Source organism: Protopterus annectens, chromosome 12.part0, assembly GCF_019279795.1.
Source record: "Protopterus annectens isolate FY-2018-M chromosome 12.part0, PAN1.0, whole genome shotgun sequence".
NCBI classification, from domain to species: Eukaryota; Metazoa; Chordata; order Ceratodontiformes; family Protopteridae; genus Protopterus; species Protopterus annectens.
The window spans coordinates 388544868-388562718 of NC_056746.1; the positions used below are offsets into that span (position 1 = coordinate 388544868).

The 17851-nt window shown below is 40.2% G+C and overlaps 1 protein-coding gene across 3 annotated transcripts in view; it reads left to right on the forward strand.

Moving 5' to 3' along the window:
- The window catches only part of LOC122816589 (putative sodium-coupled neutral amino acid transporter 10), a 436081-nt gene that overhangs the window by 60342 nt on the left and 357888 nt on the right, over positions 1-17851 (forward strand). For 2 of the 3 annotated variants that reach the window (XM_044089479.1, XM_044089480.1), the window contains exon 2: positions 5686-5803. The exons of the other annotated variant lie outside the window; for it this stretch is intronic. In XM_044089479.1, the coding sequence (XP_043945414.1) occupies positions 5686-5803 (118 nt within the window). The remainder of the gene's footprint in view (positions 1-5685; positions 5804-17851) is intronic. 3 annotated transcript variants of the gene reach the window in all.

A 17851-nucleotide genomic window follows, 5' to 3' on the forward strand; every position in this document is an offset into this window, starting at 1 on the left:
GAACCGCTTGATTGCTGCAGTGACTTCATCTGCAGAGATGAACCCAATCCCAGTACTTGCTTCTGGCTCTTCCTACTCAGACGAGCAGGTGTTCACTGGGTTCAGAAGTTCCTCAGAGTGCTTCTTTCAAGTATAGATAATAAATCCAGAATCGTTTTGCTATTGTGCTTCTGGATTTGTTCTTCAAGTTTGTGGTTCGTTTTTACAGTCAAGTATAGATAATATCCACAGTAAGACTCGGCATTTCAACATAATTTTGGAGTACTGCACTGGGAATATCCTCTTCCACCCTCGCCAAGTTGTCAGATGTTTAGTCTGAACCACTTGATGGCATCTAAAAGTTATTCTCTGTAAAATCCTTTCACATCCAGGCATTCACTTTACTGTCTTTTATAGCTGCTGCCTTCCTAGTTTGTCAGTACCTGTCGGTCAAATCTGTAAATGCCTTTTATACTCACATGGAAGACTTCTTTCTTTGACTTGACATATTTTCTTACATCTCTCATCCACTAGAAGGTCAACCTTCCTAGCTATATTCAAAAAGCTCTTCCAAAGCTGGAAGTTAAACTCTAGCTGGAAGTTAAACTCTGGTCAACTGGTGTCCTAGGCAAAAGGGTTCCACAGTGCCCCCTACCACACCATCTGCTGCCCACATCCTGGTCTACCTACACCAAATAAATACAGGAAAAGTGCCCCTGCTACAGCAGTGCCCTAGGCGGCCGCCTAGTTAGCCTATGTCTAAGGCCGGCTATGGGTATCTGTTAGGTATTCTCAGGTTACAGTCAATGCATTTTAGATTTCCTTGGCCTATCCATCCCCTTCTGCAAACCCAGCTTACTACCAATTCTTGATTATATGATTTCATACCCGATGATACAACTACTGATTCAGTCATAGCACTTTGACCCAGGCTAATCTGGTAATAGCTACATTTTTGAGTAGCCTTATCTTTGAATATGACATTCATTATGAAAAACCTATAGATAGCACAAATGGACAGAAGCAACATAACAGTCAAGTTCAGATCAGGCTATCTGCACTTTCCAGTAACACCCCTCTAAGGGCCTCCATCATTCTGCAAATAAACTTCTAAGAATAGAACTACTGAGTCACTGGGCAGTACCCTGTCAAGTATTACTCCCATGGTCTTCAAGAAAGCTGAAAACTCTGAACAACATTTGGGTGCCTGTACACAAATAATAGGCATAGTTGTCCTACCTACAACTTACAATCATGTTGAAACAACCTTCTAAGTGGACAGCTCCCAGCCAGGGGGTTGCCAGTTTCTGTACAACTACCAGGCTCTCTTTCAGGTGTCAAATGTAGAATAGAATGAGTAGTGTGGTTCCAAACTAATTCTGTTTACAAAGGTTAGGCCAACTAAATCTACATGTCAGTTTCCATCTTTCTGCATAAGCCTTAACTCTTTCTTCAGCAAAGAGGTCATAGTTCACTTACTATGAGGCAGCTTCCATTGACAGACTCTAGTAGATCTTAATTAATTTTTCTCCTGCCCGTTACTTAAATAGTATAGCACCTGCCACCCCACCTTTCATTTTCTGGGACTAAAATCCATATGGCAGCTCCAGTTAGTTAATCCAAGTTGAACCCATCAGAGTTATGTGGGTCATTGAATGACCAGGCATTCATAAGGAACATTACCCACAAGCCTGGTTCTACTTGTGTGTCCCAGGATGAAGGAACTGCCAAGACAGTCAAATTGTTGAATCAGTCTTTCTTTAGCCCTTGCTTATATACTAACATGGCAAAAACAAACCTACCAAGTGCACAAAGCTCTAAAGCCATAAGGATCAAGGATGCACGTAAAACCCTTCACCACATAAGGTTATGATCACAGGACACAGTCTCTGATTGTCATTATTTACAAATGGAAAATGAGTATTATATTCAAATGTTTAACATGATTAGTCCCAATATTTATTTTCAAGACATCTCAAATACTGTATCAACAATCCTGCAACATGAAGCTGGTGAATATAGTATGAAGATATGCTGGCTAAGACTGGTTCAGCCTCCCCAGCATCTAATTCTGTACTTGCTTCTCAAGGACAGTTGCAGCGAAGCTCTGATATATATATTTTTTTCTATTAATGATAGTTCTAGTAAGGGAATAGGTGTTACAGCAACCGAATTACTCCTCCATTTCATTTTACAATGATTATATTTTCTAGAAATTTGCTACATGCAACAGAAAGAAAATGAAAGACAGAGGCAAATGTTCCCTATTAGAGTGATTTTATTTTTATTTATTTATACTATTTCCTTTGTTGACTGGGTTAGTCCTACTAGGTAGTGGCCTCTTTTCAGTGGGAAGACTCAAGGGGGTAATGATACTGCTACGGGAAATTTGGCCAAGGAATGAGGGAACCTTCCTTACTTGTTTCAATAGCTGCTATGGAATCTTGTATATCTATCTGAACTGCCAGCAACTCAAGCAAATGAGACCTCGGTTTTAAAAATTAATCCATAGGACAACGCACTCAGGAGTGCAACATCTCCCTTTTACTGCACTGTAGTGTCAGCTATCCATCTACTGTGTGTGTGAAAAGAACCCACAGGCTTCTGCACCAAAGGCGAGCATGACACTTGTTGCATCACTAACACTGCTTTTGGAACTCTGATTTGCATAACTTAGACAACTTACATAATAATGAGTTGAGATAAACAAATTTAATCCATTTTACAACACCCCTTACCTTTAATACTCTCCAGAATAATCTGAGAGTGTTACTCTATCTCATACAGGACTGGAAAATTAAAAGCCTGACCCCCTCTGGTGTGTGCCCACTTGATTGAGAGTTCATACCTTGTACGTTTTTTGCATACCTTGAGAGTCTCACTCTTTCATAATATTCTGTGAGTTCATATACAGACATCAGAAACAGCTAAGCAGCTATTTTACCTAAAACTAAAGCATGAACTGTATAAACAAATAGGTTTCCTAGTGTTTAACTTGTCTGTAAAGTGATTTCTGAATGTTAGATCTGTAAGGATGTTTTTTTCCTCATGTGAAAGGAAGTATTTCAGAAAAACACAGTAGTTCAAATTTTGACCATTGAGCAGAAAACAAATAAAAGCAGTGATGCAGTACATCTTATAGCATATAATGTCACAAGGACAATACAGGAAAATATGGAGTTTTCAGCTATTTTTGTTGTGTGACTTCACTATTAATTTTAGACAGTTAAAACTAGGTGGAGGGGAATTTACACTCCATGAATAAATCTCAGTCTTTCAGTGATTTGCATTAAATCACTGTAACTTGTATCATTCTTTCTCAGTTTTTTATACAATCACCAGTACAGTTAGGTATTCAATAAGCAAACATGCGACATATAGGTCTAAAAGACAAAGGCATTGTTCTTGACATTAGGGATTTTAAGGTTGTGTATGGTCTACAAGATATTAATTATTTACAAATATATTTTGATATGTTTTGCACCATGAAATACATCAAATAATTTATTTCAAGCACATTTGGAATGGTGAAAAGATGAAAGTCTGCAGGGAGTATATTACTGACAAAGAAGTTCTTGTTTTGCAAGAATTGTTTCTTGAAATTTCAAATAATGATTGAATCAGATCTTCCATCTTTCTGGTTTGTCACATTTCTCTTCATGCTGGAAATCTTTAGAAAATGTAATACTTAAATATTTAAGGGAAAATTGGAATCATTTAAAGAACTGTTTCTTCTAGACCTTCGCATCTTTTAAAAAGCTTCTTATAAGACTTCTGTTTTATCTTGACTTAAGATAAAAGAATCACAGGAAAAACAACTAACAATCAAATGCAATATAAAGTTCAAGAAAACACCAAAAATAGAAGCAACAAAGTATTTATTCCAATAACAGTAAGCACTTTTCTCTGTATGATATGTAGTCACAGCTTCTTCAGACTGTATAATCTAGGAGAAACATTCTTGCATTTAAATATAATACTCCCCATTACATCATCATTAAAACTGACAAATATGCACGCATACTGAATATCATGAATACTAATATTTTATAACCTTTTTGCTTTAAAACATCAGAAAATTCAAGGAATCATCAATACACATTTTTCCAAAGCATTTAATAAAACCTGCCATTGGAATTCAAACATAAGGCATTTAAGGTATTGCCTTTAGTAACAGCATATATATGTTCATATATTTTGAGATGTTTTACACCATCTTAATCTTGAGAGATATTTTTTTCCTACATAAAAACTGTCACATTCAACACAAATAGCAATATATACAATAAATGTAGAATTACAATTAAAAATCATTGTGAAGCAATTGTCTTATCTGATACTTTTATAAACTAGTTAGGACCTTGAGCTATGCATCTACACATAGTACAATTTCCATATCTATATGTGCCACTTGTTTTAATATTGTTTTTGCTTATATTTTTGTTTGTGAACAGAGAAAAATCTAGAACTATGACAATTTTAATGATCGTGTGATGCGGAGTATCATATTTAAATGAAAGAATGTTTAGCCTAGATTATGCAGTCTAAAGAAGTCGTGACTGGTACATCATGTAGCTAAAAGCATTTACTATTATTGGGATAAATAGTTTGTTGCTGAATATTTTTGGCATTTTTTTAAATTGTATCTTGACTTAAGTTATATTCCCAGTGAATGAATATAAAAGTGGTTGTTTTGATTAAACAGAGAAAAATGAGGATAAATTAATTTTAGTATTTCAAAATTTGGGAAGGAGATTTTGGCTAACATTTGCAATTTCTGTTCTAGTAATTTAGTGTTCAGAATGATTAGATCAATTATCTTCTAACCGTCTTAACAGGCACATTTTCCCTCCATGCATTGCATAGTGTATTTATATGAATTTCCATCTGTATGCATCCACTTAGTCAGCTAGCAGCATGAGTAAAGCTTGAGCTATCCACCTGCAGATTCTCTAGTACCGCAGCTTTCACCATCTGTTTTAAATTGACTTGCGAACAAGATAAGGCCAGTAGATACAAAGACCTTTTTTCAAAGGTGATCCATTGACAATTTCCTAGTGAAATTAATTGCTCAGTCACACAATTTTCAGACAGAGAGTGAAGAAGTTATACTCAGGACTTAAAGTTGGAACTTGTTAGTAGTAACTAGTTCATCATCTGTGTTAGACTGCCAGAAAGTAGTCAAGTGCTGGAAATTTCCACGAGTCTCACCAGTAATGTAAGACAGGTGGTTACTAACTTCTCAGTTCTCTCCCCACTGTTTTGATCTCAAGAACCTGACAATAACAGTATACCTGCAGTAATCAGCAGTGTGGCTTGACCCCCCCCCCCCCTTCCAAAACTATTATGCTAGCAGCCATAGCGTAACTTAATGGGGAAACCAAAGAACAAAGAAATAAAGCAGCTTACTTGGATGCTTAACAAATAAAATATTTTGTGTTTCTCAGAAATGTTAACAATAGTTCTTCTTAATGCATGGTCTTTTATATAGTACTCTGTGCCATGCACATTGTAGTCCTGTAAATAAAGGTTTCTTTTTTCTGTATGAGATACATCACTAAGAATACTACACTGTAGTACAAAACATTCAGTGTTTTCTGTGTAATAAGTTGTTGCCCTTGCTTCTTGGAATTGATTATATGCTAGCTGTCATAACACCAATTTTCTGATTGTTTTCTTTTTTTCCTGTTTTTTTCCTCTCCATAGTGTGGTGTGATTCTTGGAACAGTGTTACTGCTCTTCTGTGCATGGCTTACCTACCAGTCAAGCATGATGCTGGTCAAAACTGCCGTTGCAAACAAACGTAAAACATACTTTGGTTTGGGTAAGTGTGCAAGGATTTTAAAAAATATACATAGGAGATTGTCAGTCAGCCAGAAATCATCTCTGGTATTTGAAGCTTTAATGGGAAGGTGAGTCATAAATCCAGAGAAACAAATCTTTCAGAATGCAGTATTTTATAAGTGACTGAGAATGCTCGCTGCTGTATTTGCCTCAGATTTAAAAGGTAACAGCAGGAAATGACATTTTAGTATGGAAGTAAGTCACCATGTTTTCTAATCTAGCATTACCTTGTTTATTTGATTAAGTACTGTGACAGAAAAAATCTTCTGATGTAGGGGAGAGTATGAAAAAGTCAGGGCAATTTAAGTCCATAAAGCATTCTACATTTTTTAAATATGTATGCGTTTTGGTTATTTTAGGTTTGGGTTAGTAAGGTTTGACTGTACTTTTTTGCTTCACTATGACACGTCATATAACAAACATGGATATAGTATAAAATAGATGGCAAAATAAATGTAAGCACCTCAGTATAGTAAAGACAGATGACAAAATCCAGTTAAACACCCCATTTTTTATTTTTTTATTTTTTGAAGCATTGAAATAATAAAGCATTAATATAATGAACTGAACTGCACATGTGCACATGTGGGCCAGTTCAGAGATGTGTAAGCACAACAATGGGCTGCCGCTTCAGCTTTGATAAATGCCATTGAAGCATTCCAGAGGAGAGGCATATGCTAAACAGCCATGCGCTCCCCACTCCAGAAATGTCAGTGGTAAGGTATTTATAATGCAGTTATGCAGCTGAGTGAATACAGCCACTCCAGGCCACCTGTGGTAATGGACAAGGCCAAAAGCTCTTGACCACCCATCCCGGTAGAAGTAAGTGCTGGGAGTTAATGGACAGATGTGTTTGGGGTGGTGGGTGTGTTTATTTGTTGCTGCATGTGTGAGTGTGTCTGCCTGGGAAACTGCAGTAGGGGAGTTTGTGAGGGGTAGGTTTGGTTGGAGTGCAGGTTTGTGTGTGTGTGTGTGTGTGTGTGTGTGTGTGTGTGTGTGTGTGTGTGTGTGTGTGTGTGTGTGTGTTTATGTATGTATACATGTCTGCATTTGTGTGTGTATGAATATGTGAATGGGGGGGCTATCATACCTGAACACTCTCCTAGACTAATAGGCAAATCCTACTGCATTGCTGGAGGAAAAAACACTGGACACCAGTAATACTCCACATAAATAATACAAATGAGATGGGTTGGGGGAGAACACTAGACACCAGGGATAACTCTCTTTACAGTGTGCCTTAACAACATTTAAAAAGCACATTGGTTGGAGAACAATAGATATCTGGCATACTCTATATAGCGCTTAAAAGGATTCAAACCCTGTAACTTTGGCAATAACACACAGTGCTCTAAACCACTAGTGGACACCAAGAATGCTTTGAAAATAATACCTAAGTGTGCCAGGAGAAACACTAGGCATGAGGGATATTCTTCATATTATGCCTTCATGGCAGTTATAAAAAAGAAAAAAAGACAATGTGGGGTCATGGGGAGCACTAGACATCAGCAATACTCTAAACAGTGTGTTGTAAAAGCACTAAAACAGATTTAAAGCCTGAGTCCTCCCACTTCACATTGAGGGTATTAGTCCTCTATGCCACCATTAGATACCAGGGACAGTGTAAATTTACAGATGCATTTAAAAAGAAATAAATAAATAAAGTAACAGGGAAAGGATTTTGAAAACTGCACCCTTGACACAGCAAACAAGCAGAATTAACCCACTCTGTTAACTCATTGATTACTCTACAGCAAGTTATTTTTATAATATGAAGTATGGAACTCTGATCAACAACATTATTTAATGACTTCAGTAGATAGTGAGTTAATTGGCACAGGGTAACTAGAACAGGGACAAACATTTGAGAAAGATGAGTGAGTGTGTCAGTGTGGGGAAGGCTTTAGGAGAAAGTTGGAGGGGGCACTAAGTGACACCAGGCAGATTTTTTTAAATAGCCACAGAAAAAGCTAATAGAACAACTGGTCTAGCATCAGGTTGTACTTTACAAGCATTAAGAATAACAAAACTAATGCCCGTCATTATTGACTGACTATAAGGACCTGTGATTTACCTGGAAAGAGACAAAAAATAAAAAGACACATCAAGGATGTTCTGTCCACTCAGGAACAGGTAAAAGGTACCTGCGTGTGTGTGTTTGTATTATGTGTATGTTGGGGTATATGGGGTGTCAGGGAGAGGTAGTACCTCTGATGGGCGAACATGTCATGCTCTTCAGAGTAGTTCATCCACCTTGGTCCTCACCTGATACTCAGCTCTCACCTGTGGCTCCTCGTAGCTGTCTGCATGCAACAGCGGCCACACCCCGGGCAACGGCTTCGACTGGCTGGCAAAACCAAGTGAGGGTAGCCAATGGATTTGCAACCCTCTGTAAATCAGGTCTACCTATGCATGCAAAGACTGGATCTGGCAGACTGCACAGAGGAAATCACCAGACTGATTCAACGGGCAGAAAAGCAGACTCAGCAAAGTGATGTGGAGCACAAATAGGGCACAGTGAGACACATTAGGATACTGGTGGCTATCCAGTGCATCCTGACCCACCTTCAGTCATCTCGACCATGTCCTGCCACTAGATCAAGATAGACTGGGATGAGAGAGTGAGACTGATGATCTGCTCAACTCTCTCTCACTATAATCCAATTCAAGCGCAAGTCAAGATATCACCCCCCCCCTAAGTCCTGTGGCAATGGGCAAATGATGAAGCAGCAGGTGTGAATGCACTGGAAGCTGTAGCCACAACCTCACACACAGGTGTCCCAGGGCAATGGGTCACTCTCTACTGGACTGAAGCAGCAGTGGTGTTTGGCAGCCCCCTGGGTGTCTGAGCAGCCCTATTTAGGATCGCTCTGCTCACCTCCATGATCTGAGGAAGGGGCTAGAAAAGGTGCCCCAAACATAGCCTGCTTCATCCTACCCCTGGCCTGCTTGCCACAGCAGGTGGGGATCCCAACCATGTGGTTGAATCACAAATAAAAAAACATTGGTGACTTTGCTCACCATTGGCACATGGAATGTACGCACGCTCATGGATAGCTCCAAAACAGGCAGACCTGAGAGACGGACAGCATTTGTCGCAAGAGAACTCGGCAGGTACAACATCCAGATAGCAGCCCTCAGTGAGACCAGGTTCACAGACGAAGGCCAGCTAACAGAAATTAAAGCCGGTTATACTTTTTTTGGAGTGGCCCCAGCAGCAATGAATGGCGTGAAGCAAGAGTGGGTTTCACCATCAGATCTAATCTGATTAGCAAATTAGGCAGCCTCCCTAAAGGATTCAATGACCGACTCATGTCTCTGTGGCTCCCCCTCAGAGGAAAGCGCCATGCCACCTTCATCAGTGTATATGCCCCCACCATGACAAATCCAGACGAAATTAAAGACAAGTTTTATGAGGACTTGGAGTCCCTCATAGCATCTGTGCCCAAGGTGGATAAGCTCATCATCTTAGGCGACTTCAATGCCAGAGCTGGTGCAGACTACCAGACATGGGAGGGTGTCATTGGGAGGAATGGAGTCGGCAAAGGTAACAGCAGTGGTCATCTACTCCTGAAGACCTGCGCAGCTCATGACCTGTTGATCACAAACAAAGTCTTCCGCCTTTCCAGACATAACAAGATGTCCCGGATGCATCCACACAGCAAGCACTGGCATCTTATTGATTATCTCAAAGTAAGGAGAAGGGACAGGCAGGATGTTAGAGTGACTAAGACCATGTGTGGCACAGACTGCTGGACAGACCACAGACTCATCCTCTCAAAACTCATCATGCACATTCAGCCTAGGAGGCACCCATAGTGGAAAAAGACCAATAAGCACCTGAATGTCAGCAAGTTAGAACAGCACTCTGTGCGCCAGAACCTTAGGGAGAACCTCGACAGTAAGCTTGACCAACTCAGCTTTGGCACCAACAGTGCAGAAGAGGACTAGGCAGCCTTTACAGATGTGGTCTACAAGACTGGTCTTGCTCATTTAGACCTGAACACATGCAAACACCAGGACTGGTTTGATGATAATGATGAAGACATTCAGAAGCTGCTGGATAAGAAGCGAGCAGCTTTCAGATCCCTCCAGCAAGACACTACATCCGTCTCCAAGAAAGCAGCCTACAACTCCATCAAAAGCAAGGTGCATGCAAAGCTAAGAGAGATGCAATACTCCTGGCTTAGCAGAAAGGCAGATGAGATCCAGGAGTATGCTGACAGCAACAACTCCAAGTGTTTCTGTGATGCCCAGAAGACCATCTACGGGCCACAGTCTTCTGGAACATCACCACTGCTCAGTGCCGATGGGTCCAACCTGCTTACTGACAAGAAAGCCATCCTGGAGAGATGGGCTGAGCATTCCAACAATGTCCTTAATAGGCCTTCCTCTATCAATACCAAAGCCATTGATCACTTGCCGCAAGTCGCCATTAACACCTACCTGGCAAAACCTCTAAAGGAATCAGAGGTTAAAGAAGCAAATAAGCTTCCCTCCAATAGTAAAGCACCAGGCTCTGACTCCATTCCAGCTGAAATCTACAAGACAGGGGGACCAGTCTTGTTTACAGAAGCTCACCGAGCTCTTCCAGACCATGTGGCAAAAGGAATTTATCCCTCAGGAGCTAAAGGATGCCTCTATCATCCATCTCTATAAGAGAAAGGGAAACAGGCATTTTTGTGACAACCACAGAGGAATCTCTCTCCTGGTCATTGCTGGCAACATCCTTGCCAGAGTCCTCCTCAACCGTCTCATTCAACACATGGAAGATAGACACCTGACAGAGAGTCAGTGCAACTTTAGAGAGGACTGAGTGACACTGGACATGATATTTGCAGCACGTCAAATTCAGGAGAAGTGCCAGGAACAAAACAAGGACCGTTACACAACATTCATGGACCTGACCCAAGCCTTTGACACAGTCAGTTGTGAGGGGCTATGGTGGATCATGGAGAAGTTTGACTGCCCAGGCAAATTTATCAGTATGGTGCGGCAGTTCCATGATGGCATGCTTGCTCAAGTACTGGATGATGGAGACTCCTCTGATGCCTTCCCAGTCACCAATGGAGTCAAGCAAGGCTGTGTATTGGCACCCATGCTCTTCAGCATGACATTCTCAGCCATGCTGGCAGATGGCTTCTGCATGATGAAGTAACCAGCATCAAGATTAAATACAGGACTGATGGCAAGGTCTTCAACCTGAGGAGGCTACAGGCCAAGACCAAGGTTGAAGAGGACTTTGTGCACGATTTCCTGTTTGCAGATGACTGCACATTCAATGCTGCCACAGAGGCCCATATACAGCAGAGTATGAACTGCTTTTCCACTGCCTGCAGAAACTTTGGCCTCACAATTAATACCAAAAAGACTGAGGTTTTGCATCAGCCCACACTGCAGAAGACGTATGCAGAACCAACTATCACAGCTGAAGGTGAGATCTTGAAGGCTGTTGACAAGTTTACATACCTCGGCAGCACACTCTCCAGATTTGTGAACACTGACAATGAGGTAGACACACGCATTGCCAAGGCAAGCTCTGCATTTGGATGGTTGCGGGAGTCAGAGTGGGAAAAGAGAGGCATCAAATTGTCCACAAAGCTGAAGGTGTACAAGGCAGTCGTATTGCTCACACTATTGTATGCCTGTGAGACATGAACTGTGTGTGAGCATTATGCCAAAAAGCTGAATTGCTTCCATATGAAGTGCTTAAGAAGGCTGCTAAAATTTACCTGGCAGGACAAAGTTCCAGACATAGCTGACCTCTCTCATACTGGACTGCCAAGTATCTACACCCTGCTGAGGAGACCCCAAGTCAGGTGGGCAGGCCACCTTGTACATATGCCAGACACACGCCTCCCCAAGAGACTTTTTTATGGTGAACTTGCAGGAGGCAAATGCACACAAGGTGGGCAGAAAAACTGCTTCAAGGGCACACTGAAAGTCTGTCTGAAGAGCTTTGGCATTGGCCCGGACTCCTGGGAAACACTAGTGCAAGACTGCCACACCAGGCAAAGCTGCATCAGCAAAGGTGACACCTCCTATGATCAGAGCAGGATCGCAGAGGCACAGAGGAAGCGTGAGCTGCATAAAGCCACAGCCAACTCATTGCCAACCAACTCAAATGACCACTTGTGCCCAACGTGCGGCAGAGCTTTCCAAGTCCGCATCAGACTAATCAGCCACAGACAGACACACTGTACTCAGTCAACCTCCTTGACATGATGTCTTTGGTCAACGTCGACAAAGACGGACGAACAATAATGTGTATGTTTGTCTGTGTACATGTGTATGGAAGAGTGAATAAGGAGGGATACTTGTGCCTATAACATGCATGGATCACCAGCGATAACTAATATATGAAAGTGCACATTAACACTAGTGGTAGTTAGCAGCTAGTCAGAGACATGCAAATAAGCAATTAATGAGGTGTTTCCCCATTCCAGCTAATGTGTTTCTGAATTGCAAATTACAGTATTGTGGAAACAGCCCTTTTTACCACCAATCTTGCTGTCAGCACAGAGGATCTTTCTAAGTCATTGGGATTGTGTTGAAGAGGCATACTCAGTTCTGTCTATTCTAGTAATAAGACTTATCACTAGAAAATGGTAAGCCGACAAGTACATTTTAAATATTTTAGCACAATTTGTATCAGCAAAAATCTTACTACTGAATTAACTGATAATCTTATCCCTGTTTCATAATTCTAATAAAAATATTCTATTGTTATTTATCCATTTCGGTATCTACTAAAAATTGAAAAAAATGAAATTTTGTAATTCATAAAAAGATGTGCATTATTATCAACTAATTAATAATCAGACTTGTACCCAGCATGAAAGCAAACGAGAATGCCATTGAATCATGATTAACTTCCTGGGGTGCTGATTATAAAACATTAACCGTGTATATGCAGTGATTTTGTTATATAAACACAGCTGGTGAGTACTGCACTTAAACCTGTACAGGCTCTAATCTTATGGGTTTATGTCGCATAAAGACTGCAGTAACGCATTGTTATCGTGCACATTACCTTATGAATTATGTTGTGTTGCTCATCGAGACCCCACAGAGGTGCACACTCATTTCATTCACTCATTCTCTAGTTTTCCACTTAATCCATTTCCAGTTCATGGGGAGCTGCCTTATCCTGCACTCAATGGGCACGCCATAGGCACACAGACATGCACATGCTTATATTTGTACATACCATAGAAATAAATACATAACTACCAGAAGATGATTCCAATTATTGATATAACGATGATTATAATTAACAATATATCCAATTTGGGCTTGAGTAATGCAAGGTTTAGCAATGGTTGGAGGTATAGTTTGGTCATGAATAAGACTGAAGCCTGAGTGACCAAACAACCAAACAATGCCTGCCATGGATAATCCTGCATTGCTCACATCAGAATGTGATATATTGCTATCATAGAGTTATGTTATTTAAAAAGAAAAGAAATGGTTTTCCTTTCTTTAATGTCACTGTATAACAGGGTTTCATATTGCTTTAGTATAGTTCTGCCTCCTGTGGGTCTCTGCAAACTGTATCATGATGCTGTCTGCATGCATATGCCCCTTGAGTGTAAGCACGTTTGCACAGTGCATTTTGTTAAGTGCCATGCTTTCTTTCATTTCTAATAACCTTGTTTTTAGCTGCTGTTGTATTCATGATGTTTACAGCAAAGAAAAACATCAACTATTACTGCTGTCATTTTGAAAACTGCTATATTCAGTGATAGCATCCTCACCATGGCTGCTAAATTCCTTTCAGGGAGTAATACTATATTTACAGTGGGCATGCTGTCATCTTAGAAATGAGAATATCTGCAACTGCAATTTATCTGATATTTTGTGTTTTGCAGTTTTTGATATTTTATGTGTCATTAAAGCATTTTAATGCTAATAATACATTTCATGTGAAAAATAAGACATTTTAAAGGTAATTGCGTATTCCATGTAAGAAAAGAATGTTTGAAGCATACATATATATGCGTGTGTGTGCGAGTGCACAATCATATACATATACATATACATATATACGTATGCATAGGTTTATGTCAGTTCCATGAAAGAAACTTTTGTCAGACTGTCTAAGCATCAGTGGCAGAGTCCATCACCTTTTAACAAAAACTAACAAAATAAGTGTTTTCTAGTGTGGGGTAGTGTGCACCCACCACCCCTACAATGCAATATATACTAACAATGAGATCACACATCATTGAGGAGAAGCAGGAGCTTCCTTGACACTGGTGTCTGATGATCTCATTCTATACACACACACACACACACACACACACACACACACACACACACACACACACACACACATGCGTTCACATGTATGCGTTCATCAGTTTTCCATTAGCTGATCTCACAAGCACACACACTAACATTTGCCAAAGTAGAAGTCATCTACACTACGATTTACACACACACACACACACACACACACACACACACACACACACACATACACACACACACACACACACACACACACACACACACACACACACACACACACACACACACACACACACACACACACACACACACGCCAGATGTTTAGCTTTGCAAAGCAGGAGTAGGTGAAATAAGCTGGCAGTTTCCTGCTTCAGCAGATGTCTCCTTTTGATGGAAAGCATGAAAACCTATATATCCATGGTCTCAACCATAAGAAATTCGAAGTTTTGAAACTTCAAAATTTAGAAGTAGACCCATTTTATATATATATATATATATATATATATATATACACACACACACACACACACACACACACACACACACACACACACACACACACACACACACACACACACGTGTCTGTGTTTTACCCCATATCTCCTTATCTAACCTTAGCTTGTAACATAACTGCTCAACTACACCTCCTCACATTGCACGAGAAATATATTTACCAATTTTTATTTATTTTTTACAAGGGACAATCCTGCCATATAACACCACTAACTTATTTTTGCTAAATCTGAGTTCACTGCATCTTGAAGAAAGAGAAATCAGTCATAGGCAGTATAAGGCTTGCCTTGCCCTCTCTCAAGGAGACTGCATGACAGCTCCAGCTGTCAAACAGGCACATCCAAACAATAATGCCTTAGGTACATGTCTTCAATACTAAAAAGGGGGATAAAGCCTGAGCCATTAAGGTACAAGTGCTAGTGATCCATGCAACTGCATGGAACCTTTACATGCATGTGTGTGTGTGTGTGTGTGTGTGTGTGTGTGTGTGTGTGTGTGTGTGTGTGTGTGTGTGTGTGTGTGTGTGTGTGTGTGTGTGTGTGCATATGCACATGCTAGTGTCAGTATCCCTATATCTCTCTCTATCTGTTTGGGTAGACAGACAGACAGACAGACACACACACACACACACACACACACACACACACACACACACACACACAAACACACACACACACACATGCATGTATCTGATCTATTTGTCTGTCTATCTACAAGTACATTTTTTCATTAACAATTAATTGAAATTGTTGCCTTTAAGGCAGTATGACACAATGTTTTTTTAAGAGTGCGTTGTTTTTCCTGGCCTCACCTCTCTTGCTTAAATATTCAAACTCCTGGATCCCACAACCTTGATAAATGCAGCACTTTTGACCAGCAGTCCTAGTCAGTGAAATTGTTCAAAATAAAATCTGTCCCATCTAGAATCATGTGGCTGGATTTGTGTGACCTTACAAGTAGGTTGCTTGAAGGGTAACTATTTGAAATGTTGGGACCTGCTACAGCGAGTCTTTAAACATGGAGACTGAATGGCCAAAAAACTGACTAACATACATTACGTCTAAGATGGCCATTTCTCATAATATACCCTTATCTCTGAGGTATGATGATCTCGGTGTTAGTACATATAAGTTTGGGAGGATCAGGGGAGCTTGCATCCATACAAAATCGAAGTTTAAAGGAGCTGAGTGATGTACAATATTTACTGTCCTCCTGCATTTTCAATCTATTTTTCCATGTATCAGCACTCAGCATTTCAAGAGCTGACATTTCAATAGGGACCCTGCTTGGAGCTTTGTACTAATAGAAGGGTAACCCTTGCAAACTGGTTTAGGATAAAAGGCCAAAAAAAAAAATCCAAAAAAATGTAACCAGCTTGATTGTTCCTTTAACAAACAAGAGAACCGCACCTGGAACAATGCTACCAGTTCTGGGGGTAACATTTTATCATTGAGTACCTGGTGGCTAGGAGACCTATGAAGGCTGCTCAGTTGTGTGGAACTACCACTTAGGTTCACCTTTTACAAAGTGATAGGTGGTGCTCAGATGTAAGGCTAGTCAACATACACACCAAATTATGAGACATATCACCTCACCCACTGGTAAAAAGGTGCTGAGTTGCTAACTAAATACCAATTCCAGTAGACTGCTGGGATGGTATTCTGACAGATCCTGCAAACCTAATGTGCATATCTTAGGAATGCCTAGCAGAAGCTTCTGTGTGGAATGAGTTCAACTCCTACCTTCAGAAGTGTTTCTAAAATGTTACCATTCAAGCACTGATTGATTAATTGATCATGTGACTTTGTTTTATATAAATGCTGTTTTTTGTATGCTACATTCAGTCTGATGAAGTTTTGGTTAAAGATGAAAGTGCTTAGTCAATGTTAATTTAATAAAGTGTATCTTGGTGGTTTTTATCTGACGATTTAGCTGTTTACACTATTATTGTTAGTTCATTATGGCTTTATTGTCTGCTTTTTTGTCAGTAACTTCTGATGAGTGCCAGAGAGATGTGGATTCTGAACAGACCTCAGTGTCTGTGGTCAAAAAGTGTTTGATGGGGTGCTTGTCTTAACAGTAACCCTAATACTTAATGCTGGACACTGGTGATGAAGGAAGCCACCATGTTAAAAAGAGGCCTTCTGTACATGGTATTGTAAAAAGGGTGCTAGAGTTGTCTGATATGTGCCAGTAGTTCAGAAAGACAGCAAATACCGTAGCCAGTGAAGTTCCCACTGTGGAACAAATTTGGTGAGATCTTGGAAATAGTTTTCAAATGACCTCAAAAAAGTTCTGGCAAATCATCTGCTGGCATGGGAGTGAAAGACAGGGCAGAATCTTGCCCAGGATATTGTCAGCAATTCTGGAAATTGCTGAACTCAGCTAGGGAACATTGCTGGAATGTGGAAGCCACTTATGGAACTCCAAACCATGAGGAACATGCCTTTTTTCAACAAAACAATGCCAGACGTAACTGGTTAGGTTGGTTCCATGGTCACAAGTCAGCAGGAGAGAATGGAATCTTGTCAAACACAGTGAATGTACTATGTGTTACTAGCTTTCAACTGTACAGATTTTCACAGAATGTTCAGATTTTTGCCTCATTTTTTTGGTCCGTTTTTCATAAAACTGTGGTTTTCTGTCAAATTAGTGGCAACTCATTAAATATTGAAGTTAGAAAATAATGAAAATTCATGCTAATGCAAACCTGTTATTCTATTAACTTTCTATGTTTGTAAGAGCAATATTTAAAAATCTTCCCTATTTTTGAGCCATTGTCCCACTTTTATCTATGGCTTTGTCCAGATGTCTTGCTCTAAGAGGTTGAGAAGTATGCTAGGGTGTTATGGCTAAGATGACTTTTTAATGTTTTGTTGAGTGTGGGGACAACTCTAGATTATCAAACTTGGATGGTGGCCCTTATATGACAAAGAAGATACAAGACAATGTGTTCCAATTATAGAAAGATTATACTTTTCATCTTCCCTGGAAAAGACTAAGCCTAAGTGCTGGAAAGGAGGCTTCATCCAATAGCCGAAGCACTGATACAGGATGAGCAGACTGGATTCCATGTTTGTCATGGAGTAGTGGATCAAACTTTTGTCCTTGCATGGGTACTGGTGGAGGTCATAGAAATTCAACAGTATGGTCCACATGTGTTTTCTTGATGTGATGAGGGCATATAAATGAATACACTACAATGTATTGTGGGAGGTCCTACAACAATACAAGATTCCTGGGCTGATTCAGTCTCTGTATA